Here is a 26,161-nt window from a genome sequence, read left to right as displayed (position 1 = left end):
GGATATATGCGATGGGTACTAGGGTGAAATTAAGAGTTCAAGTTACAAAAATAATCATATATAGAGTTATTTAATTGCTCCTAAATTCATATTTGATTGTGAATATGATCATGTATATTGTTTATGAATCTTTTATTGTCAAGAAAAATATGAAAACTTTAAGTAATGTGTTTTTCATCTACCAAATTATTAATATATTATTACTATGATTTGATTAGATAAGGGAATGCAATTTTTTTAGGATCAGTTCGTCACACCTAATCAAATTGTATACTTCTGTGAAAATTGGATTTAATGTGGTTTACCTATTGTCGGAAAGTAGTGTGCAAGTAGAATTGGTTATTAAAATTGAGGCCTATATAAACAAATTTGGCACAATAGACAGGGGATTATTGATCCATGTGACATCTGTGGTTTATTAAATTATGATAAAGAGGTTTATGAGATTTTTGAATTTTTACCTTTCATCCCCACTGGTGATGCATGGCAGTGATTTAGGTGAAAACAATTTATATGTGAGAACAATTGTTCTGCACTTTTCAGAAAGTACCAAAAGCAGATATTTCACATTTTCAATATTGTATTGTTCTGCAACAGAACAATAGAATTCTCAGTGTTTTCACACTAAAACGTATTCTCCATAGAGCGCGACCCAGTGCTTCATTGTTATAAACAAAGGGCATGGCAACAACATAAAGAATATGTACAAGTTCTTTTATATGTTTTGTTATCTTTTTCATGTTTGGATTTTTCTAAATTGATCAATTAGACAGTGATGTTAGTTTGATGAATTTTTTTCTTTTATTGTTCTTCTTCTTTACCCTACTTGTTAGTTATTTGGAGCATGTTGTCTCTCCAGGGTACTCAATTGTATGATCCTAAGGCTGGTGGATGGCGAGATCTGGGCATGCTTGATGTTATGCAGGTAGGTTGACACATTGTCTTACAGTGATTGTGTATTGTATGTACTGCTTGCTGAATGCTTACGTCTAGTTTGCCAATTGTTTTTCCTGCAAGTACGTCTCAGATTTTTGGACGTGCTGGACGACCCCAATTTGACAAAAGTGGGGAAGGCATCATTATTACATCTCATGACAAACTAGCCTACTATCTACGATTGTTAACAAGTCAACTTCCAATAGAGAGTCAGGTACAAGGTCTCTTGATAGGTGATACCCGGTTGTGGTTGCAGTACTTGCGTCCTATATACTTTATAAGTCTTGTTAAATAAGTACATTTTAATTCTATAGAAATTATTGTCTCAGATATGCCATCTAGTATCAAAATACCCTTTTTTGGCATATGTTCAATGATATACGCATTCGAGCTATCTGAAATACTGAACTTGTCTCGTTTCCGAGTTTATTATTGCTATCAGTATTTTAATCGATTTCACGCACTTCTTTTGCATTGTTGTAGTTTATCAGCTCCTTAAAGGACAATTTAAATGCCGAGGTGGCATTGGGTACAGTAACAAATGTCAAGGAAGCTTGTGCTTGGCTTGGTTACACATATCTCTTTATAAGGATGAAAATGAATCCTCTAGCATATGGCATTGGTTGGGATGAGGTACTTTCTTGCTTAAAAAGTTAAGCATATTTTGTTCATGGATTACGAGTGGCATAGAATATGTAATTGAGGAACCTGTGTTCATACTGACGTTGTAGGCAAACATGTCTGCTGGTAGCAAAATACCCCATGTCTTGAGCTTTTACATGTTTATTATTTTCCTTAATTGCTCTATCATAATAGTACGAATATAGAATATCACATATTACTTGAACTAAAAATTTAAAAGTATATAGTACTACAGGTTTCTCTACTTATCGGATTATTGGTAATTGTTCTTGTTGCTGCTTCAATATGGTAAAGTAGCCAGGTTTTTTTTGGGTTGCAATCCTCACTCCTCTATAGGTGTAGGTCACACTCTCTTTGCATATGTTTTGAACTTCTAATAAACTATGAAATGTTCAATTTAGCAGCGGTGGTTGCCTTTAATGCTATACATGTGATGTAGTTGACTAGTTGTACCAATTATGAAGCCCATTTATTCACAAGTATGAGTTGTGAAGTACTACACTGTTTATTTTTATAGAATTCGGTCCTTCTCTTTAATATCTGTTGAGATTGTTGTTTCCATAAACGCTTGATTCTTATTCCCTCTGAAGTTAACTGATTATGCAAGAGAGTATAGCATATTGGGCGACCTTTCAAACTTTTAATTAGTAAATTTGTTAGCCATCTTTTTGCCATGGTACAGGAGTATCCTCCATGTCTAGGCAGAAGCTGAACATGCTTCTGTGCTATCCCATATTTTTTGCTATGTTTATACTTGTAGTCCCAAGTATCTATCAATTTTTCTTCTTCATATATCTGTAAAGATGGATATCTGTAAAATATTGCACGGGTACATGAGTGGAAATTTTATCGTCCTGCGAAACATTTGTTGGATCTCAGGAGGACAACATGGTGTGCTCTTATTTTGTTTTCCCACCTTTATCAAAATTACATTAATGTATCCATTAATTGTGCGTGATTATGGGATACCTGGTCTGTTTCTCTCACAGAGGTATATTTAGATTCTCTGTTTTTGCTATCAGTATGTGATAGTTCATTGGCTCCCTTTAAACTTGATTGCTTCCATATTTCATATGATACTGCATTTCTGATAACCCACTTCTTAAAAGTCTGTTCTGTTTTGGCAGGTAATTGCAGATCCTTCTTTAAGTTTGAAGCAAAGATCTCTTGTCACGGATGCTGCGCGTTCACTTGATAAAGCTAAAATGATGCGGTTTGATGAGAAGAGTGGCAATTTTTACTGTACAGAGCTGGGTCGTATTGCTAGTCATTTTTATATTCAGTATTCTAGTGTTGAAACATATAATGAAATGTTGAGACGCCACATGAATGACAGTGAGGTAATCTGTAATTGCATCTTATGTTATTGCCAGTTTTTACATTCAAAACAACAATGGCGGAGTTTTATACTTTGAAGAAAGTTGCAACTAGTTTGGAGTATTTTTTTTTTATTTAATCCATGAGCATATATAAGTTTCTTAAGGTATTGGAAGGTGACTATTTTTTAAGATTTACCGCTATAAATAGGTATTTTCTTATTTTATGTCTGAGGTGTAAAGTATGAGTATCTCAGGCTAATTACAGTAGCAGCTAATTGTACCGTAACTTTACTGTTTGGTTAATAGAAGTTGATTTACCAAGATGACATTCTTTCTTACCATTCTGTTAATAACTTGATATATATGTATTGATGTATTGATTAAATAAATGGGCACAGCTGGAGAAAACTAGTTTATGATAGTTTAGTAGACTGAATGCGAAATAAGTCTATACTAGAGGGCATGGTAGGTGGGAAACAAGCTGTTCCACGGGTCTTAGGAGAGTACAGAAGGTCATGAATAAGAATGTAATGACTGCAGGCTCTGAGGAATATTGTGTATCGTAGGATAGGGTTTAAGGTCTTAATTTTGTTTTCACTTCAAATTTCAGGTATTCGATTTTTTATTTTTAATGAAGCCCGGGAGTTTTAATAAGTTAAGATTTATTCTGCGGCAAACATATTACATAAATGCTGCTTATGACTACACCTATAATGATTTCTGCTTGGTAATCTTATGCTGTCTAGGTGATTGACATGGTGGCCCATTCTTCTGAATTTGAGAATATTGTTGTTAGAGATGAGGAGCAAAACGAATTAGAAAAATTGGCTCAGACATCATGCCCCCTGGAAGTTAAAGGTGGTCCTCCAAGTAAGCATGGAAAAGTATCTATTCTCATACAGGTAACTTTTTTTGTCTTGTTGATCTGGAGTATAACCTTCTTACCTACATTGGCACCCACATTTACATGTAAGTTGTCTGTTTTGCAGTTGTATATTTCTCGGGGTTCAATTGATTCTTTCTCCTTAATATCTGATGCTGCCTATATAAGTGCTAGCCTGGGCCGTATTATGAGAGCTCTATTTGAGATATGCTTGCGCAGAGGGTGGTGCGAAATGACTTCTTTTATGTTGGAATATTGTAAGGCTGTGGATCGTCAAATTTGGCCCCATCAACACCCTCTGAGACAATTCGACAAGGATATTTCTTTGGATGTAATTACAGTTTTTTTTAATTTTTTTGTTGTTGATGCACTGAAACTTTAGATCAACGTTTAAAAAGTATATATACTATCGTTTCTGTTTGGCCCAGATACTGAGGAAGCTTGAAGAACGAGGAGCCGACTTGGATCACCTCCATGAAATGCAGGACAAAGACATTGGTGTTTTGATACGTTATGCACCTGGAGGAAGGGTATTTGTTTTATTAGTTAGTTATGAAGATTGTTTTGTTGCCTACTACATAGAAATCTGATTTTTTCCGTTGCGAAATCTGAAGTTGGTGAAACAATACCTGAGCAACTTTCCATCAGTGCAATTATCTGCTACTGTAAGTCCAATTACCAGGACTGTTCTGAAGGTAACACAACTGCAAGCATTTACTTGGAGTTTTAGGTTTCCCTTTATCTTGGAACATGTTTCTGGAATTTCTTAATGTTTATTTTATATTTAATTTTTCAGGTTGACTTGCTCATAACACCAGATTTTGTGTGGAAGGATCGCTTTCATGGTTCTTCGGAACGGTGGTGGATACTTGTTGAGGTAATTCCTTATTTCTTGTTTAATATAGTTTTTACGAAATTTTTGGCATGCATATGTCATTGTCAGTGGTTAGATGATTATTTATCTTGGTTATCTCAATTTATTGAACCTATCTTTACTTAAGAAACTGAATTTTGCCTGTTGATCAATCCTGCAAGCATATTTGTTCTCACATTTGTGATGCATGGATAGTTAAAGTACAGGAATATATAATTATGCTCAATCTGTTCTTACCCCATGTATTTATTCTGATCACTTGATCAAATTCTAATTAGTCACTGTGGCCTCAACTGCCTGGGAGGTATTTACATAAGTATAATGGGTTGATGATCTGTATTGGGATATGATGCTTCATATAGCTTTGGACTTTTTTGGTCACTCGCCTCTCTTAAAATAGATAGAAACAGTATATTTGTATTAAATCAAACTTGACCTGTTGGCTGATGAAGCACTTGTATTTTTACCCAATCCGAATGAAACGCCAATTACGAATCATGATGCAGAGGACAAGTATAGCAATTTTATAGCATGGTGAAGACAGTCTAATGCTTCACTTGTGAATGCAGTGCTTCACAGTCCTTGTACCCTTACCTTGTAACAAGTTTTCCTATTTTAGTGAAAACTGAATTTCAAGTAAGATACATTTATAAAAATTTCTATTTGAAGGTCATTACCCACTTTATTTGAACTAGCAATATTCCAGAAGAATTTTTATTTGGTTTAGTTGCATGACATTCAAATATTACCTCAAGTTTTCCAAATTTAAACATGTAATCTGAAATTCATCATATGGAATGAATCAATTTTAGAAACACAATAATGGGGAATCAGTATAAATCTGTATGACTCCCCAATTCTTGCTGCTGCAAGATTTAAAGTTTACTTACTGAAGGAGAAGCACATTTGCTTATATGAATTCTATTGACTGACAATCCATTTAATACAGGATTCGGAAAATGATCACATCTACCATTCAGAACTATTCACACTAACAAAGCGGATGGCTAGAAGTGAAGCACAAAAGCTAACATTCACGGTCCCAATTTTTGAACCACATCCTCCTCAATATTACATTCGTGCTGTTTCTGATTCCTGGTTGCAAGCAGAAGCTCTGTATGCTATATCTTTTCACAACCTAGCACTTCCAGAGGTCAAATCAATTTTTCATTGTATATATATACTGATAATAAAATGTACATATTACTACTTTTCATTGGTTTGCATGGTACTGTATTGAATTCAAACAAGGTGTTGCATCTCAGGGTCATACCTCTCACACCGAACTTCTAGATCTGAAACCTCTTCCTGTGACTGCACTTGGAAACAAGGCTTACGAGGCATTATATACTTTTTCACACTTCAATCCAATTCAAACCCAGGTTATATTCTAAGATTCTTCTTGACTTATACTTAATGATATTTTGTGTCGTATTAAGTTGAGTAAGCCTCATGGTTGTGACTAATACGTTGATGGCAGGCGTTTCATGTGCTATATCACACCGAGAACAATGTCCTTTTAGGGGCTCCAACTGGAAGTGGAAAGACAATATCTGCTGAGCTTGCTATGCTTCATCTATTCAATTCCCAGCCTGATATGAAGGTAAATCGTTTGTCCGTGCTGTGATAAGTTCCGTATTGGGATCTTACATTGTTTGGTCCAGTGGCGGCCTTTCTGCTCTTGTTCAATTCCAGTAGTCTCATTGAGTCATTGTGCATTTAAATTTTTTTTATATACATTACTGATTACTGCTATAATATTTATTCACGGTCAATCATTTTGGGTCTTGATTATAAAATATCTTGTGAAAAGAGACTTGTAGTGTCCTGCTATCTTAAAACTTGTTACATACTGGTAATATAAAGACATGTCATGATGATATTGAATCCAATATAGAAGTATTTAGAAAAACCTTTGTAATTTGCATAGGATTTAGAGAAGACCTCTGTAATTAGTGGATGTCATTACATATGGAAAGAAAATTTGGTCATTCTTATAACCTACACTTTAGGAGCAGCTTTACCTGTTGAATTATATACACTATCTCCTACAGTGAAGGGCTGGTTTTTTTCTAGTTTGTGTCATGCAATTTATGGTGCATAAAAAAGATACGTGTTTTTAATCTAATTTTGTATACAAGCAGGAAGGTCAAATTTTATTGTGAAGATTATAATGAGTTCTTTTTATTAACAAGTATCTTTTTTCTACACCTTAAAATGCGTTAAAAAATCAGGACGTGTGATGAAATGAGTATGATAGTTCAACAGAATTCCAGTTAAGTCTAACAACAAATGTTTCGGAAATAGTCTTCAATTGTCTATGTACAAAGTTATTCTCTTACAACTTAGGGAAGTTCGCTGGTTGAAAATGATATGCCTGATATTGTTTTCAGGTTAATGTTCATCCACTTTTCTATTCAGGTTATATACATAGCGCCACTAAAGGCTATTGTTCGAGAAAGGATGAACGATTGGAAGAAGCGTCTTGTTTCTCAACTCGGCAAAAAGATGGTGCTACTGCATTCTTATAAAGATTGATATGTATACATATACTAATAAAGTGCTAGCACTAATCTGTTCTATCTTTTAGGTTGAAATGACTGGGGATTTTACACCAGATATGATGGCTCTTATGTCAGCGGATATTATAATATCAACTCCTGAGAAGTGGGATGGTATTAGTCGTAACTGGCATAGTAGAGGATATGTCACAAAGGTGCATACTTGGATACATGCTAATTCTAGATGTGGAACGTGTTATTTTATGTAATCAAAGTCTCCAATCTGATCTCATGTTACTTTATTTATCTTTGATAGGTAGGACTCGTGATTTTGGACGAAATTCACTTGCTGGGAGCTGACCGTGGACCCATTCTTGAGGTATACTTATAATTGTGATAATTACATGTGTTTCAAATGCAAAAAGATGACTGACCACAATACATTCATACTTTTTCCATCAGCCAAAATAAAATAATTTGCGTTCTTTATGGGTTAGCTAATTAAAATTGTATTTCAAAGAAGTCACAAAAAAAACAATTGCTATATAAATGCCTTGCGCAGCTAACTAATGTAAGGTTCAGTAGAAGATAAAGGTCCTCATCTGGAAGGCTTTATCTTCCAAAAACTACTTTCTGCTCCTTCCATAGCTTCCAGTAATTACTTGGTGGCATTTGTCATATGTGTTCCCTTCTTTTTTCACCTTCACTTATTTATTTTTTCTGATGTTTGATGGCCAGCTGGGTTAACCGTCAAGCTCATTACTCCTGTGTTAGCTTTTCCCTAAATGACATGCTAGGGGTAAATATGTTCAACTAAGAAATATGGGGTTTCTATCAAAGTGACCACTCGTTGCACTAAAAAACAAGTGGCTCACTATTCTAATTGGGTACTCATCTAAAATCACTTAAATCATCATCTATACTATGCTAAATATGCAAAAGTTTAGTCGTTGGTCTGTAGTCTAGTACAGTGCATTATAAGCGTTAATTCACTTGGTTAAATTGATTAGAACCGTTAGATTGAATTTTCTATATATCACTATCTAAGATGTTATTAAAGGTTTAAGGTTCAAATCCAATTAAGAGCATGTTAAAATTATTCTATTATAATATTTATTAAAATTACTAATAAATAAAATTAGAATCCTGTAAACAACATATTAAAGTTATATAATATATATATATATATATATATATATATTATTTAGTTTTAAAAATACAAACAAAATATATATTATCATTTTATTTAAATTTCATTGACATTAGACTTGTTAAAATTATATAAAAAATTAAAAATTTATAATAAAGAACCCCGTGCATGGCACGGATTATAAGCTAGTGTGTGTGTATATATACATACACACATATATATATGGTGTAAATATATATCACTTCATATATTCTTGTGGCTTTCAGTATTAAATTTCCCTGCTTGTTCTTTCACAAAAGTTTCAACTTTGGATCAAGTAATGAGTATTGACGATCAACTTATAGTCCCACATCAGTAACAGTAACTTTAGCTTCATAGTCCAGATAGTAATATAATAAGGTACACAGTACACACTAGCTCCTGGTTGAATGTATGGTACTGGTGGTGATTTAAATGGATTGTCCATGAGCATCCCCATGCATGATTTTACTGTAAGGCTTTCTATCTGACCATATGTAAATCAAAATACAGTGGTATGTAAAATATGTTACCTTGCTGAATTGTTTTAGTACCTAAATATCTCAGCATCTATTGTTTTATATATATTTTTCTTATATTTGTGTACAGGTTATTGTTTCTAGGATGAGATACATATCTTCACAAACAGAACGATCAGTTCGTTTTGTTGGCCTTTCAACAGCATTAGCAAATGCACAGTATGTTTTATGCTTTTCTTATAATTATTAAGCTTTCAGGACCCTTGGATATATTTCTGCTGCTCATTTCACTACTCTATTCTTCTGGTTCAAATTCCTTAAACATTGTTAATCCATTTTTTTATATGCTACTTTCTGTGAAATTGTTCCTCTCAGTGAGTAAGCAATTGTGTTTTCCTAAAACTTAAATAATTATGTAGGTAAATTTCAAATTAAATCTTTTTTTGGGGTTTTGATGTTTAAGGATGTTCAGTGTAGTAACGCCTTACATTAATTTTAACCACATTGTGCATTTGTTTTTTTTCCGCTTAGTGATTTGTCTGACTGGCTTGGTGTGGGGGAAAATGGCTTGTTTAATTTCAAGCCCAGTGTGAGGCCTGTGCCTCTAGAGGTTCATATCCAGGTAAGTGGGATCGTTTCTCGCAGTTTCTTCTTCTTTTTAACCTTTACTATATGCTGGTGCTGCCCATTTGTTTATGCTCATTATACAGACATCTTAACTATTAGCAAAATAAAGTGCCACCAACTTAATCCATTGCCACATGTCAAGTTCTCTTTACAAAATTTCTGCTAGATCATTCTTATTAATTGCTACCTATCATTCATTCTTTCCCTGCCTTTTTTACTTAATCATCTCTATTATGTAATAATTGTTTGTAACTTTTATTTCAATATCTTAATATATTTTTAGAATTCCAAGTTTTAATGAAAAAACACATATAACTTTTTTTTCCTGTAATTATAAATAAACCATATTTTATAAGTATGACATATACTTGATCATTATCAATACCGTAAACTATGTAATACTAATTCAATTTCAAGTTTGTATTATGGATTACACAATTTTACAGTTAATTTAAAATATCATTTTTAAGGTATTCTTGCTCGATTACAAACATCATATTTAACTTTCTCATTCAAATTTATTTGTCTCTATATATGATATATCATTGATCATCTCTCCTATCTAAATATATAATTTACACTCCTTGTTATCTCTTTTAATTTTAATTAATATAATATGAAGATAGGATAATATATTCTTTTGTCTTTAAACTATATACTGTTTTTGGTTTAGCTCCTGTATAATTAAACAAAATATTTCGATCATTTAATTTTTTAAAAATCTGATTTGGATCCTTTGGTCCAAATTTTACTAAGAGATGTTAGTCAATGCTATGCTCATGTGGCAGTTATGTGAAAATAAAAAAATTCATCGACTGGAGTTGGATTTTGATATGTTAATCTAGGAGTGATTACTAGAACACGGGTGGTGAAAGTGTTCGATTTCGAGTTCAATGCATGTAAAAAAGCTTATTATTTCATGTTCTTGAGATTAAAGTGTAGATTTCTATACGTTAGTGAATTCGAAATTGAGAACTTTCACCACCCGATGCTCTTGTAATCACTCATAGGTTAACCTATCAAAATTTGACTTCAATTGATGAATATATGATTTTCATGTAATTGCTACATCAGCATTGACTGACGTCTATTAGTCAAATTTGGACGGAGGGATGCAAATAAGATTTCTTAAAAGTGAAGGAATCGAAATATTTTGTTTAATAGTACAAGAAGCTAAACAAAAACAACATATAGTTTAAGGACGACATAATATATTATCCATGTAAAGATCTACCAACTGAATAAGATGTCCATGTCAGTTTTATATTAAATTTTTTGCTTGTTACTCCTCAATAATGCATCCTACTAATTATTTTTCGGGATCTATCTTTTTTACTTTTAGTTTATTTTTATAATTGACTAATTGCTCATTTTTACATAGGTTTTTCTTATCATATCATTATAGAAATTATTAAAAGTAATTTCTTAGAGATGTTGTGGTTAACCTAATTAGCAAATAATATCAAGTAAGGTGGGAAAATTCAGGAATCGGAATCTATTAATATCAACTCGCTCTGAAATCAATTCTCTTTTTTTTTTCGAAAATAACAAATTTCAATTAGCGAGACAAACATACACTATGAAACTTATTATCTAACAATAACCTATCAAAATTTGAAGGAGCAAGCATAGGTTATGAAAAACAAGTTGGATAACAATTGTGTATCGACATCACTTTGTCAAGTAGTACTCCCTCTGTCCCACCCATTTGTTTACATATGGGTTGGGCATGGAGGTTCAGAAAAATGTTAGAGAAGTCTACAAAGTAGTGTGAAAGAGAAGTGGGTAATTGTGGGACTAATCAATATTTAATTGATAGATTTGAAAAGGTGGATGAAAGTAGTGGGTGAGACTAATTTTTATATAAATAAAAGTTTACTAATTATGTACGATCAATGTCGAATTAGCATAAATTTACTTGGAATGGTAATTAGTTATAACTTATATTTGTAAAAATTTGATTGTTTTTGTTAATATATGAAAACACGTATTAAATAAATTTTGATTTTTTTGAAATTAGCTACACTGAAGTCATCTATAATTTCTTTAAATCAAATAATTATATATAAACAGACATTGCCCGGGACCTAATCTAGTATAGTATATTAGCAAATACTTAATTTATAATTCTTGTTGTATACATGTAATGCTGAACACTTAAAGGGCGTAAAAAGGGTAAAGAAGGAGTATATGAACTTTGAGAAATGTAAAGGTATAGCTTTAATGCCCCTCTCTGGGCCCTTATTTTTTTTGCTAATTAAATTGGAATTAAAAAGAAAAGGAAAGGATTACAGATCAGGGACAAACCCCGAGAGAGCTAAGAATCCCATAAAGGATACACATGAAAGCCTAAGAGCCTAACAAACAGGAGAAACTCTAAACTATTACAACAACTCAATAAAGGAGACAGAGCAAAGTTGGGTTATCAGTTACCCATTCTCTAAACTCTCTGCCCTTATTGTGCAAGCATTGCTGAGGGTATATTTTTCAGAGTTTAATAGTTAGTGACAAGCTTCTGGCCACCAAAAAATTTGTGGCAACTTGTGGCTTTTGCCATAAATCTTTTGTGCTTGCACTCTTTCCCAATTGTGAAGTTCTGGAATGTATCTATCTAGCAGATCTATCTATTTATAGAACTTGTGCTTTCTACATATCTATTGAAAGTTGGTTTGTTAATTTTTTTTTGTCTATTTACACAAGTTTGTTAGTTGGGCGATATTGAATGTTCAGTTAGTTATGGATTGAGTTTGCACAAATTGTCTTTTTAAAATTTTCTGGTTCTTGCTGAGTTGAGGCCTGCATTGATATTAGCTATTCAATATTGAGCATGTCAGTATAATGAATCAATATTTAGTTACATTCTTGGTTTTCGATTAGATAAAATTGTCTCACTTTGCATGTTCTGCTCTTATGAACAGGGATATCCCGGGAAGTTTTACTGTCCAAGGATGAACAGTATGAATAAACCTACATATGCAGCTATTAGTACTCATTCACCAACAAAACCAGTTTTAATATTTGTGTCATCTCGTCGTCAAACAAGGCTGACTGCTCTGGATCTCATTCAGGTTTGTTTTTTAATTATAGGATGTGTAATATATCAATATCAAGCGAGTAATTTTTCCTTTCCGTCATTACAGTTTGCAGCTTCAGATGAGCACCCAAGGCAGTTCTTGAGCATGGCAGAAGAAGCGCTACAAATGATTGTTTCTCAGGTTGCTGATCAGAACTTAAGGCATACATTGCAATTTGGCATTGGTTTGCATCATGCAGGTTTAAATGACAAAGACAGATCTTTGGTGGAAGAACTTTTTGCCAATAATAAGATTCAGGTAACTATTTAACCTTTGACATCTGTTTAATGTACACTATAGCACAATATTAAACTAGTTTGTTTAAATTATACATCTATATTACGTCAGGTATTGGTTTGCACGAGCACATTGGCATGGGGAGTAAATCTTCCTGCACATCTGGTCATTATTAAGGTGAGCTTGGCCTATCTGTGGTTTTATTATTGTTTCCATATCAGATTAAGCTTGAGCAGTTAATGGAAATATGTTTGAAGTACTAGTATATACCAACCCAATATGAGCAACTGATCAGGTGCCATTTCTATGTTTTTAAAATTATGGTCTTCCTTTTCTTTCTACTCTCTCATCACTTCATCACTTTTTCTGTGACTAAATTTCCCCAAACTATAATCTAGTGATTTGTGAAGATTACTGGACATTGGTTCTCTTCTTAGTGTACAAACAGATACATTTATATTCACACACACACATACAGATGTGTGTATATGCGATCTTGCACCACTTACTTGCCTTCTTTTAATCACTGTTTTCTCGCCTAAATGCATCATTGTCGGATTATTATCAATTTTTAAAGCAACCACGTCGGAAGGATTACTATCAATTTTTAAAGTAAAAGCCTCCTTTTTTTTAATGGGAGGATGTATTCTTATTGGCCTTTCGACTCTGTTTTTTTGTATATTAAAAAAATTTGACATTTAATTTAACTTTTACTATGACTTGCAGCAGAATAGTCTTCTATGCTTCTTCATTCATAAGCTGTAGTCAATTTGGGTAGTTAAATCGATAAAGTTGTAACATTTTGTAACATTTATAAGATTGACAAAAAGGAAATAGACGCTGAACAAGTTAGTGTTGTCAAGTCAGATGACAAACATAAAATAAGGAGCTCCTATTTACTTAGTGAAAATCAACTTCGGAGGTGAGTTTTGAGTTGTACGTTCCTTTCACATGAATGAACTCGGGCAGATAACTTTTACACAGAACTTCAGGTTGTGCTTTACTTGCTCTTTGTTGTATTAATTCAATAATTTGTGACATTGGTCAAAGTTGAATGTGGGCCGCTGCCTTAACATTGACACCTATAGCTTGTTAAGTGATCAGTTCTCCTAAAAACTTCAAGGTTTTAGGGAAGGCCTTCTCACCAGGAGCATTATTTTCTAACACTCCCCCTCAGCCCTCACTAGAAAGGCCATTTTTGGGTCAAGACTCGAACTCGAGTCTCCTGCCAACCTGAGCTCTGATACCATGTTAAGTGACCAGTTCTCCAAAAACCTCAAGGCATTTTGGAAATGCTTTTTACCAGGATCATTATATCCCAACATAGCCATCCATCGATATTGCCTTTGTTTAGCTAAGGTGATTTAGGTTAAAGTTCCTTGTATAAATTATGAAGTCAAACAATTCTATTTGATACATTTTCTCCAAACACTATACACAAGTTCTGGGGATATTCAAGTTCTGATACTGCACTGTCACTCGTGTTAAGTTCCTTATGCTCCTTCATGCAATCGTGTATTCGTCATTCCTGTGCATTTTGTGTATTGTGATATAATGCTTAGTGGATTATGCATATTATTACTTGTTCGTAATTGTTAACTTGCTTATTGTAGGCCTCACATACCGGTAATATAATATCTTTGTCTTTTCTAATGCAGGGAACAGAGTTCTATGATGCAAAATCCAAGCGATATGTTGATTTTCCTATCACAGATATATTGCAGATGATGGGTCGAGCAGGTCGGCCACAGTATGATCAACATGGGAAAGCTGTCATTCTTGTTCATGAACCCAAAAAGAGCTTCTACAAAAAGGTGATGTCCAAGTTAATATACTTCAAAATACCTGGACGTAAATTCCTGGTGGTCTACTTGGTTATTGATAAGTCTCTATGTTCTTTTGTTAATAAAGTTCCTGTACGAGCCATTTCCAGTTGAGAGTAGTCTGAGAGAACAGCTACATGATCACATGAACGCAGAAATAGTTTCCGGGACAATATCTCATAAAGAAGATGCTGTGCATTATCTCACTTGGACTTATCTGTTCCGTAGATTGGTACTGTTTCTCGATCTTATTACATTTGCTTTTGCATATGAATTCTTTGGGTTTTTTATGCTAACCTTGTGAATCTTCTGTGACATCATCATAAATGTAAAAAGTGCCGCAACTTATGTCAATGTTAAAAGGCTTAATTTATGTACTTCTGGACACAATGATGCATCACTATAAGACTAAAATAGATATGAATTCAAAATGACCTACAATTGTTAATTCTGATTTATTTGGTGTATACTGTGTAGTATTTGTCGAGGCAAATTTTAACCTGCACAAGTAGTAAAGGTAAAAATGTATAGACAGGTGAGATCAAGGGACATCATTGTATAGAACATGATATGTCTGTTTTAATGTATTGAGTATGGGGAAGTATTTCATCTCTGATCACAAGGTATATTTCTAGTATTATCTATCCTTGTTTGCATTAAAGCTGCTGCTGTATTGCTTTTATGTGCAGTAAACTAAAGATTTTATTTCGCAATTCAGTGGACTTCAATGTGCAGTATTATTTGAATGAAAAATGTTGAAGGGGATTTTTTGCTTAGAACTTGAGAATATGAATTCATGAAGAACTTATCTTTTGTTGCATCCTGCATATTTAGTAGTCAGAATATAAATCTGCTGAATTTCTCTTTTTCCCCCTAAACTATTGGTTTGAACAGACAGTCAATCCTGCTTATTATGGCTTAGTGGGTACTGAACATGGAACTCTGAGTACATACTTGTCAAGGTAATATTGAAGATTCTTGATTGTTTTGTTTAGTAGGACTACGTTTTTTCCATTCATATTTCAGATTTTTCCACTATTCAGCTTAGTGCAACACACCTTTGAGGATTTGGAAGATGCTGGTTGCATCAAAATAACTGAAGATAGTGTGGCTCCTACTATGCTAGGCTCTATGGCATCTCAATACTACCTTAAATACATGACAGTGTCAATGTTTGGTTCAAACATAGGTCCGGATATATCTTTAGAAGTAAGTAGACGTTTCTGCACAAGTGTGCAGGTTTCATCCTGCTCTTATATTGTTTGTTGTGACATATGTTTTATCCCTGTGAGGTGTTACTATATTGTTGTGTCATAGGTTTTCCTTCTCATACTATCTGGTGCATCAGAATACGATGAGCTTCCTGTGAGGCATAATGAGGTATTTCTCTGGCACAGGTGTCCTGAAAATTATTATATTCATGCGACGAGAAGTTCCATGTATGTGTGTGTGTGTGTGTGTTTGTGGGTTTGGGTGTGTGTATACAGAGACACTGGTTGACAAAAATGTATGTGTGTGTGTGTGTATTTGTGGGTGTGGGTGTGTGTATACAGAGACACTGGTTGACAAAAATGTATGTTTGTGTGTACGCGCGTGCAAGCTTGTGCACAATTTGTTTTTTGTTACCTGTTTCTCACAAGTAGCTGAATACTATTTGATTGTTTATATTTGTTCCAAAAAAATTTCAGTTATTGTTTTTAATATTTAGCATTCTTGGATAAAATTTAAAAAATAATTAGGCTCTAAGGGTTTTTAACTTGCAAAGACTATACACAAATGATCTACGGATTTGTTTGTTTGGTTTTGTTCGAGTTTGTTCTCTATCTGTGCTGCTGTGACCATTCCTTGGAGGTTACTTTTTCTTCTTTTTTTGGCTCTCCTAGTCACTTATTCTATATGATTCTCCTTTTTCCGGTGAACTCCTTAATCGTCCTTGTTAATTAGCATTTAGAGAACTTCAAGCTTATCCACCTTGGGAAAACTAGGCTTCTGTGATATAATCATTTATACCTTTGTTAGGTCAATAAACTATCATCCAAATCCTTTGTTGGCATTAATTCCAAGAATCTTAATAATCTCATCATGAATTTAGCTAATGATATATCATTCCTATGCCATAATGATCTTGATCTTTGCATAAGTTGTAATTATTACTTCGTGTTATGAATTTTATTACACCATATTTGGTCTATTTGATCGGCACATGTATATTATTACAGTCTCACGTTAATATCTCTTGGTCCTAGGAAAATTTTAATGAAGCATTGTCGAAAAAAGTTCCTTATGAGGTGGATCAAAATTCCCTGGATGACCCACATGTTAAAGCTAATTTACTTTTCCAGGTATCATCTATGAGTGCATTTTGGAGTGGATTTATTACTTTGATGTATTTAGATCTTGCAACTCACTTGTGATTATTGTATTTTGTATTACCACTATAATGTGGTTAGGCTCACTTTTCTCAACTGGAATTGCCAATTAGCGACTACATAACCGACTTGAAGTCAGTTTTGGATCAAAGTATACGCATCATTCGAGCCATGATAGATATTTGTGCCAATAGTGGATGGCTTTCAAGTACGATGACATGTATGCGTCTTATGCAAATGGTCATGCAGGTAGACCTGGCTATTCGTATCATTTCGTGTACTTTCTTGTTCGAGGTCGAGTATGGTAAAATCATATTCATACCCTGTTAAGGGTTTGTGTATTTTCATGTTCGTGTACTTTTCTTGTGTTTCCTCGCAATGCTAAATAAAAATAAATATATTACGGTTAGCCAAAAAAATTAAATTTAATATTTAAATAAATACATAAAATTATTATAAATGGATATAACTTAACACACACACACATATATATATGAAAAATATATATATATATATATAATATATATATATATGTAGGGATAAGATCAAATAAAAACTTTTTTAAGTTACAAACTTACAAACTTTTTTTTTGAATTTTTTTTATTCTCCCAACCTGTTAATCCTTACTTATCGAAAGTATTTATGTTGAAAATTATTGAAAAAACATCACAATTTTAAAAATAACGCATAGATAAATCGTGCATTCAACACATTTGTAATTGGGGTTCAACACTGGGTGTTGAATATAGAGATGCTTAAACTATACCTCTAGGGTTTGGGTAGGGTCTAGAAAGATAAATATTGGTTATATAATACGTTTAACTTAGTTCTTACATTGAAAAATTAGTTTATGTACTTCTCCAACACAATTTTAATCGATGTTCAACAAAATATGTTAAAAAAACGTTGAACTCAAATTATGTATGTGTTGAACGCATAAAGTTTGTAAGTTTGTAAGTTTGTACCAGAACCCACCCCTATATATGTATGCACATATAATACTATATCTTTGGATGTATATATGTATAATTTCTCAAATACAAACCAAATTAGAGTACAAACTACAGCCTTAATCTAAGCCCTTGGATAAATCTATTCTAATCGTCCCCTAGAAATCGCCACACACAATTAAAATACACCCTCTTACACATGATCCCACATGAATTCTTTCATTTTTAATTTTATTTTTTCTAGTAAATTGGTGAGCTTTTTTTGAAATCTGACTTCACTTTATTTTTTTCCCAACGATCAATTTGCATACCATATGTGCTATAATTCGATGTGACTAAATTTATTTTAGTTTGTTGTATGTGTTTTAAGAAGGTTTTATTGGAGTAGGACCATATATATATGTATGTGTGTGTGTGTGTGTGTGTCTGGGGTGCGCTAAACTTAGAAAAAATGCTTAAAATAGAACCTTAGAACGATTATGGTTCTGCGGAAAAACCCTAAATTTTAAATAGACTTTCGGGATCTATATCTAAATACATGTTTTTGCATCGTTGTTTGTGTTCAAACATAATTTCAAATTATAATACATAAACATGATTTGGAATTTTGTTGCAGAACCCTATTAATGCTAGAAGGCAAAATTCTACACCTGAACTCACTCTACATAAATATCATATTAATACTACAGAATAACTCAAATTTTGCTACCAAATGTTATGTTGAACACCTGAACCGTACATAAATAATACATTAATACTACACAATAAAGTGAATTCTGCTTGAGAACCCTAATCAATACTAGAAACAAGGCAAATGATGTATCATAAACCAAAAATTTGAATAGACTTATTGAATTCAATTGTAAAATATCTTATGATTTCAATACAAAATACAAAGTTCAGCTACAAAACTACAAAATAAGGTGTGTTCTGCTGCAGAATCTTAGTTAAATTACCTAAGAGGTATAAGTTCTAAGAGTTCTTAGGCTAAGGGTTCTAAGAGGAACATGACCCATATATACATATATTTGGGGGGGGGGGGGGGGGGGGGATCTAAGTTAATGGTCTCCTAGAAGGCACCACGCACACTTAAAATACACCCACCCATAAATAATCCTACATAATCCCCTCAGTTTCTAATTTGATTTTGACAGTCAGTTCGTATGCTTTTCTCGAAATCCGAGTTCACTATATTTTTCTCCATCTCCCAACATCAATTTGCATACCATATGTGCTATATTTTCATAAGAAAACTCTTTCCCCTATTTTCTGTAATAAACTTCTCCATCTCCCAACATCAATTTGCATACCATATGTCCTTTCCAATTTCTATTCCTCTCCGGACAGCCTATGAGTTTGGATATTTTACTTTGTATGACAATTTTTTATCTACCTTCTGTAATCAACAATTTTTATTTTCCTTTATTTCAGGGTTTATGGTTTAACAGAGATTCTCATTTGTGGATGTTGCCACATATGACTGATGATCTTCTCAATTTGCTACTCAAAAACAGCATATCAAGTGTACAGCAACTACTGGTTCTTCCCAAGCAACATCTGCAGTCTGTTGTAGGAAGTTCCACTGCATCATGGCTATATCAGGTGGGAGTTAATATTTTCTTTTGGGTATCTTGCATGTACCTGTTGTTGCTGACATCTGACCTTCTGGATGTGAAATGCAAAATTTCTCTTTCGGCGGTTCCTTTTGGGTTAAAGCACGACCTTTGCAATATATTCATTTTGATTATTATTGTCTATACATGTTGATAAACTGCTAAAGCCAATAAACACAGTTCAAATGTGTTTTCTGGATAATGGTCAGTCAGGGAAATTTAAACCCTCACGCAAACATGCCACCTTGAGCCATGAATTTTTGGTCTCTCATTACAAAGAGAAGATGGATAGCAGCTAGGTAAGGCCTTGCAAGAAAGTAATGTAAAATTTACCAAGGGGATGTTGGAGGCCATAGTTTTGGTTTAAAATTTACAAGGGCAAGGGATGGAGAGGATCAAACTTCACAAGCTTTAATTGTTGGAGTTTCTATATTTGTTGTCTGATCTTTTGTCTTGGTTGGGAACACACTTAAAATTTGAGCTAATTTGAGGGCAAGCTGTCCTTTAGAGCTCTTAGTTAGAGACAGATAATACCCTTTGCTTTCTGGTTTTACCTAATTCCGTAGTTTCATTTATATGCTGGTGATATGTGTTCAGGATCTACAACATTTTCCCAATGTTCAAGTGAAGCTAAAGATTCCAAGAAAAGAGCCCAACAGTCTAAGCTTACCTGGTCTTAACATTAGACTGGAAAAAACAAACCTTCAAAACAAATCATCTCGAGCATTTACTCCTCGATTTCCAAAGGTGAAAATGATTCTCTTTGTTGTCACTCATTTTAAGTACAGTTTTGCTCATTATCTTTTGTTTTTATGCAGGTCAAGGAGGAAGCATGGTGGCTGATCCTTGGTAACACCTCGACCTCTGAATTATATGCCATGAAACACGTTTCTTTTTCTGACCGGTTAGTCACTCACATGAAGTTGCCATCAACTACATTCACTCTCAAGGTCAGTACTCAGTACCCGATTTTAAGAAACAATGTTTATATTTAATTGCCCAATTTAATCTCCTTTAAAATGCATCCTGTATTCCTGTTCGGTGCATGGATTCATGGATAGTTCTTATTTCGCCTTCTCCCCTCCTTCCTCTAAGGTCTAATTTGTTATATATAGTAAAGCTATTTTTTTTGCCATTTTATCATTGTAAATTAATAGAATAGTGATCAAACCTCACTCCACATTGCCACCACATATTGATTGTAAGAACCATTCTTTCGGTAGCTTTACGACTTGGTGCTTGCTTATCCCTCTTCTTAGTTACCACTTAATCGGAAAACACTGACGTGTATTTGCAAAAGTTAGGTTTACTAATATTTTCTGTCTAAGCCCCCTTTATAGATGATTGCAGTTACATAATACATAACCTGTCTCCGGAGGCATGTTATTTCCATTACTTATTAATTGTCTCTCTTGTGCTTGAATGTCAGATTATTGTGATTACAGCTTGTTCTCTCATTTCACCTTGATTTAATACTTTTATTTTGCCATTTTAGGGAATGAAAATGATACTAGTATCGGATTGCTATCTTGGGTTTGAACAAGAATACACTGTTGAAGATCTTATTGGGACTCAACAACTTGAAGCCGGGAGATAATTTAAAATTCACAATTTTTAGGTTTTGAGTATTTGCAGGTTACAGTTTTGTTGCTACATACTGATCCACCTTATTTAGTTACGATATTACGCAGGAAAATGTCTTGTAATTATGTTTACAATTTGTTCTTCTTTTTCCCCTGCCAGAGAAGTGTAAATTACATCGTGTTCTAATTCAAGGTTGCAAGTAATTACTTTGTCAATTATCGCACTAGTTTTTTGTTTTTGTTTTTCTGAATGTAGTTTTTTCTTTCTCATGATGGATGTAGTTTTTCTCCTTTTTCGATTTTCCTAGTAAATTTACCGGAGGTTGAAATCGTACAGTTAGGCCTCAAGAAATTAATATTTTAGACTTATTCATTTATATAGATTCTACTGTATTTGAGTGTTAGAATAGAGCACTGGTGACCTTTTCTGTTTTGAATACGATGTTGCGTTTCTCTGTGTGGCAGCTGCGCAAACTATATTGGCGTTTGTTTGCAGTTCCAGATAATAAGGTTGAGTGCAAAGCAGGCAAAGAATTTCAAATTTTCCTTGCAGGAAGGCGATACCAATATGCCATCAGAAAAAAGTGATTAGTCCTCCAAATGAAGCCATAATGGTATAGTTTGAATAATAAGAAAAGCAACGCTAAGCTTTGCCTCCAACAATCATTCTCCTAGAACCAAATGGGCAATCTATCATCTTGCCCCAGTACACATTGTAAACATGTCACTCATGTATACATCTATATATTGGTAACAATGGAATGTATCAACTCAAAACTATCATTAATATTAAACCTTAAGATTATCTGTCAGGAGAATACAAGCGATCTTCCATGGCAACACCGAGAGGACCAAGAGGTTTCAGCTCCCGCCCTTCTGCTGCCGTTCCTAGGGTTTATGTAAAATATACCCCCAGCTCTGAGTGGAAACAGGAGAAAGAATCTGACATTCTGCTTATATTTCTTCCTGGTATGTAAATGTAGTACATGGAAACTTTTTTGGAATTAAGCAAATGTCTTAGTAATGTCCTTTTTAATTTTATGATTGACTGATTTTATATATGTTTTTATTGATGTAACAATAATGTAATCATTTGGTTTATTTACAGATTTTCTGAAACAAGATATAAGGGTTAGAACAGAAACAGGAAATATTCTGAGGGTTACAGGAGAACGTGCACTTGGTGGTAACAAGTTCAGCCGTTTTCAACAAGATTTCGAAATCCCAAACAATTGTATCATTAAAGCAATCCGTGCCAAATTTGAGGGTGGAATCTTAACCATTACATTTCCGCGAGTTCCCGTTACTACTGCGACTGAGAAACCAAAACCAAGCCAACCTGCTCCCAAGTTACCACCTTCACAAAAACAAGACAAGAATGAGCCAACGGAATCAGCCATTCCTCGCACAACTGCATTACCAGCAGGGGCGGATGTACCCTTTGGTCAGTGGGTGGAGAGGACCCCACTGAACCTTGAGTGTCAACATAGGATATAAAAAAAATTATAAGTCGGGAACCCACCGTCAAAAAAACACCAACCCACACAAATATATGTCAGTTTGTTTTAACCCAGCCCATTAGTTTAAGATAGAATAGCTCATAGTTCATAGTAGCCCACTTAATCAAACTAACCTGCTGCAAGCCGAATTGGATATTGGAATTCTGAAAATTCTACAAAACAAACTAAAACTACGTATACTTATTAAAAAAAAAAACCACGTATACATTAAAATTAAATTAAACCTAACACAGCTTTTCGTTTTTGCCAAATCGTGGGTTGCTGGCTCCTTGCTAAAACTTGTCGGCATCTATTTTTTCTGTTGCGGGTTTGAATCTCCACTTCCATCTCTATTCTCCGGTCTCTCCTCTTTATCACTGTTTTCGTATAAGGAACCCACTGGAAAAAAATTCTGAATCCGCCACTGATTACCAGCTCCAGTATCAAAAGAGCCAACTCCTCGAACAACCGAAGCAGCTATCCCTCGTAAAACTGCATTACCAGCTCCGGGATTAAAAGAGCCAACTCCTCATGCAACTGAAGGAGTTCTTCCTCGTACACCTGCATTACCAAGTCCAGGAATAAAAGAGCTTGAAAGAAGTAGATTCCAGACACCGAGCCCTCCAAAACCTAGAAATGCATCAAATATCGATGCTGATTCACCCAAGGAGCCTAGAAAATTGATAGAATCCTCAAGGCCTCCACTTGTGGTTGATGATAAAACTCCTTTTCTGCCAACTTTAGGCACCGGGAAAGGCACTACAAGGGAAGAGGTGCTGAATGGAAAGGACGGTCTGAAGAATGAAAAGATGGAAAAGAAGAAAGAAGATGAAATGTATGAAGATGGTTTCACCAAAAGAGCAGGCATGGAAAAGGTTGAGGATGTTCAAACACAGGGCGCTACAGAACGCTATGAGAATGTTGATGAAGCGACTAATAAGATTGTTATGAAAAGTGGTGAAGTCGATCTCAAAGAAGCGATGAAGAATGTTGGCAGGCGAATGAATGAAGAGAAGGGACTGATGGTGAACATGGGTGCTGCTGTTATGGTAATTGTAGGACTCGGGGCTTATGTTTACCACTCCTTGAGCTCAGGGAAATTAGCTAAGCGCTAGATGAATACTACCATTTACAGAGAGGGGTCTTATGTATACTTCCAATAAACGTTGAAACAGATGAGAATCTCCCTTCCTCATCATGTACAGCATATCCAAATTTATTCAAGTAATTTAGCAAAACTACAATAAAATTTATACATTAAAGTTTGATGCATTTGCATTTTCTAAAACACACCGTGAAATTCTAGCTGTGATTGTATAATATGTATGATCTCCAGACTGTTACAGACCCTTGATCCAAAAGGATCAAGTTTTAAGTATAGTCATCTGGAGTCCGAGAAATCGCAGTGAGAAGCAAGTTGGTTTTTCTTTTAAGACTAGCTCCCAAGACTTCATTCATGTCCAAATCCTCTGGGTTTAACCCGTTTGGCGGTTTCCAATCAAAATGATACAACAGCAGAGCAAGAGGTAACTCCATAGTGGCTATACCAAATGTGATGCCAGGGCATGATCTCCTGCCTGCTCCAAATGGAATATAATTCATATTTGTCCCACTGTAGTCCACACATTTCTTCTCAAATCTCATAGGTTCAAAACTGTCCGGATCCGGCCAATATTCAGGATCCCTGTTAATTGCCCAGGCATTAACAAAGAGTTTGCTCCCTACTGGAATAGTGTATCCTTCGACTTGACACTCTTCTCGGCATTCTCTAGGAAGTAACATGGGAGCTGGTGGATGCAGCCTAAGAGTTTCTTTAATAACATGCTTTAGGTAATGTAAATCTTCAAGATCAACTTCTTGTATTTTTGCCTTTCCCTTAAAGGCTTCCCTCACTTCTGATTGTGCTTTCTCCATCACTTCAGGCTTTCTTACCAATTCAGACATGGCCCAGTCAAGTGTAGCCGCAGCAGTGTCAGTCCCAGCCGCAAGCATATCCTGCAGATCATTTCAAATATTTTATATCAGACACTTATACAGGGGCGGATTCAAACTTTGGGGGCACCAAGCAAATTTTCGGAAAACACCTATATATTTTTAATTTTGTGGGGCACTTCTATAAATTTGCAAAATTTAGAATGGTGAAAAAATGTTAAAAAAAAATTAGGGGGGACACGTGTCCTCTCATGCCTCTTCCTAGATCCGCCCCTGCACTTATCCAGAGACATATTTAACAGACGCTTAATCAAATCCAAGGGGCTAGTTGAATGCAAACTTACAATTATGATGCCTTTAATGTCACTGGAGGTGATGGGGAACTCAAAGCTGCTTTCCTCCTGCAGTCTCAGAAGAACATCAACCAAATCCTCCTCCCCAGATCCCCTGCCATTACTCTGTTTTGCCTTGGCCCTTTTCTCTTTATGCTCTTTAATGATGTTAAAGAATATTACATCAACCCGAGTCCGAAGCTTGATCAGTTTAGCCTTCAGTCCACTAAAAGCATGAAGAAGTTTATAAGAAGGAAACAAGTCAGCAACATCAAAGCCTCCTCCTGAAGCTGCCATAGACTCAATCAAGTGAACCAACTCATCTTGATACTTGCTTCTTTCTCCAATGGCCGCACGACACGCTATGGAATTAGCCAATGAAGTAAACAGGTAAGTAAGGTTGATAGGAGAATCCAAAGAATTCTTAACAGATTCCACAAGGCTCCATGCCTCGTCTTCACGGATAGATCTAAACGAAGTGACCTTGTTGAGAGTGAGAAGCTCCACCTTACATATCTTTTTCATTTGCCTCCAGTAATCATCATACCTACTGTATGCAACATCTTTACAACCCTCCAGAATTATCTTGCTCAATTGGAGTTGTGCACGATCCGCAAATGCAAGATCATGAGTTTTCAGTACTTGGTTAGCTAATGATGACGATGACACGACAATGACTGAGATTTCAGCAAGCTGTAAGTGCATAATCGGACCATGTCTCTTGGACAGGTCAGTAATGACACGGTGTTGTACTTGTCCTCGTAATTTATGAATATGTCCGATAATAGGTAGTTTTCGAGGTCCTGGAGGCAACTTTCGAGCAGTGTTGGTACTTCTGCTAGCTAAAAAAACGAAGACGATGACAAGAAACGACAGGAAAATCAGTGGAAACTGAAGATCCATGACAGGTAAAGAGAGTGAAATGATTACATATGTTTGATATGCACAAGACATATATACATGATAGTGTAGGTTCAAGACTGAAGAATCAAAAATTGGAATAGCCGAGATGGGAAGATTCATTTGAAGCAAGCAAGCTTATTAAGCTTTGATATTGATGTCCTAGTATTGCAGTCCACGTATAAAAGTACAAACAGACATCACAATCCTAACTTGTGATCATCAGCAGTATAAATCTAACAACTGCCGTTCGAATAAACCGAATTTTATTAAGAAAGAGCGCAGAAGGTGGTTATTCCACGTCTAATTGAACATAAACAGCTTTGCATTTTCGAATAAACCGAATTTCCTTAAGAAAGAGTGCAGATGTCAGTTATTTGAGATCTAGTTGGACATAAATAACTTTATATTTTCGAATAA

General features: G+C 34.6%; 3 protein-coding genes across 3 annotated transcripts in view; 2 read left to right on the top strand and 1 right to left on the bottom strand.

Annotated features, from left to right (window-relative positions):
* The window catches only part of LOC108214140 (DExH-box ATP-dependent RNA helicase DExH14), a 35,069-nt gene extending 13,775 nt beyond the window's left edge, over positions 1 to 21,294 (top strand). The window contains exons 19-49 of the mRNA XM_017385942.2: positions 860 to 925; positions 1,028 to 1,150; positions 1,420 to 1,569; positions 2,706 to 2,918; positions 3,644 to 3,799; positions 3,887 to 4,111; positions 4,209 to 4,310; positions 4,395 to 4,475; positions 4,577 to 4,657; positions 5,604 to 5,807; positions 5,920 to 6,036; positions 6,135 to 6,257; positions 7,076 to 7,165; positions 7,245 to 7,370; positions 7,472 to 7,534; positions 8,933 to 9,021; positions 9,334 to 9,424; positions 12,348 to 12,497; positions 12,570 to 12,761; positions 12,852 to 12,917; positions 14,399 to 14,554; positions 14,652 to 14,795; positions 15,458 to 15,525; positions 15,607 to 15,772; positions 15,881 to 15,943; positions 16,810 to 16,905; positions 17,014 to 17,181; positions 19,314 to 19,484; positions 20,093 to 20,242; positions 20,314 to 20,445; positions 20,991 to 21,294. Of these exons, the coding sequence (XP_017241431.1) occupies positions 860 to 925; positions 1,028 to 1,150; positions 1,420 to 1,569; positions 2,706 to 2,918; positions 3,644 to 3,799; positions 3,887 to 4,111; positions 4,209 to 4,310; positions 4,395 to 4,475; positions 4,577 to 4,657; positions 5,604 to 5,807; positions 5,920 to 6,036; positions 6,135 to 6,257; positions 7,076 to 7,165; positions 7,245 to 7,370; positions 7,472 to 7,534; positions 8,933 to 9,021; positions 9,334 to 9,424; positions 12,348 to 12,497; positions 12,570 to 12,761; positions 12,852 to 12,917; positions 14,399 to 14,554; positions 14,652 to 14,795; positions 15,458 to 15,525; positions 15,607 to 15,772; positions 15,881 to 15,943; positions 16,810 to 16,905; positions 17,014 to 17,181; positions 19,314 to 19,484; positions 20,093 to 20,242; positions 20,314 to 20,445; positions 20,991 to 21,092 (3,924 nt within the window). The 3' untranslated portion in view covers positions 21,093 to 21,294. The remainder of the gene's footprint in view (positions 1 to 859; positions 926 to 1,027; positions 1,151 to 1,419; positions 1,570 to 2,705; positions 2,919 to 3,643; positions 3,800 to 3,886; positions 4,112 to 4,208; positions 4,311 to 4,394; positions 4,476 to 4,576; positions 4,658 to 5,603; positions 5,808 to 5,919; positions 6,037 to 6,134; positions 6,258 to 7,075; positions 7,166 to 7,244; positions 7,371 to 7,471; positions 7,535 to 8,932; positions 9,022 to 9,333; positions 9,425 to 12,347; positions 12,498 to 12,569; positions 12,762 to 12,851; positions 12,918 to 14,398; positions 14,555 to 14,651; positions 14,796 to 15,457; positions 15,526 to 15,606; positions 15,773 to 15,880; positions 15,944 to 16,809; positions 16,906 to 17,013; positions 17,182 to 19,313; positions 19,485 to 20,092; positions 20,243 to 20,313; positions 20,446 to 20,990) is intronic.
* Positions 21,295 to 21,805: 511 nt separating this feature from the next.
* Positions 21,806 to 23,849, top strand: LOC108212661 (inactive protein RESTRICTED TEV MOVEMENT 2). Its single transcript, XM_064089325.1, has 3 exons — positions 21,806 to 22,047; positions 22,187 to 22,502; positions 23,014 to 23,849. Exons 1-3 carry the CDS (start codon positions 21,912 to 21,914, stop codon positions 23,690 to 23,692), a joined length of 1,131 nt encoding a protein of 376 aa, XP_063945395.1. The 5' UTR covers positions 21,806 to 21,911; the 3' UTR covers positions 23,693 to 23,849.
* LOC108213143 (cytochrome P450 CYP71D313) lies at positions 23,766 to 25,949 on the bottom strand. The gene is made up of 2 exons (XM_017384884.2): positions 24,854 to 25,949; positions 23,766 to 24,572 (listed from the first exon to the last, which is right to left on the bottom strand). The coding sequence occupies exons 1-2, from the start codon at positions 25,862 to 25,864 to the stop codon at positions 23,949 to 23,951; spliced, it is 1,635 nt and encodes a 544-aa protein (XP_017240373.1). The 5' UTR covers positions 25,865 to 25,949; the 3' UTR covers positions 23,766 to 23,948.
* Between the last annotated feature and the right edge of the window lie 212 nt (positions 25,950 to 26,161).

This window comes from Daucus carota, chromosome 3, assembly GCF_001625215.2.
Source record: "Daucus carota subsp. sativus chromosome 3, DH1 v3.0, whole genome shotgun sequence".
Lineage (NCBI taxonomy): Eukaryota > Viridiplantae > Streptophyta > Magnoliopsida > Apiales > Apiaceae > Daucus > Daucus carota.
This window is presented reverse-complemented; position numbering and strand designations above follow the sequence as displayed.

Bases quoted from the DNA above. Each gene is read 5' to 3' on its own strand.
- LOC108213143 (XM_017384884.2), bottom strand. From the start codon at position 25,864: ATGAATCTTCCCATCTCGGCTATTCCAATTTTTGATTCTTCAGTCTTG. The intron at 24,573-24,853 runs GTAAGTTTGCAT...AATGATCTGCAG, and splicing joins ACATTAAAGGCATCATAATT to GATATGCTTGCGGCTGGGAC.
- LOC108212661 (XM_064089325.1), top strand. From the start codon at position 21,912: ATGGCAACACCGAGAGGACCAAGAGGTTTCAGCTCCCGCCCTTCTGCT. The intron at 22,048-22,186 runs GTATGTAAATGT...GTTTATTTACAG, and splicing joins TCTGCTTATATTTCTTCCTG to ATTTTCTGAAACAAGATATA. The intron at 22,503-23,013 runs AGGGGCGGATGT...CTGATTACCAGC, and splicing joins CGCACAACTGCATTACCAGC to TCCAGTATCAAAAGAGCCAA.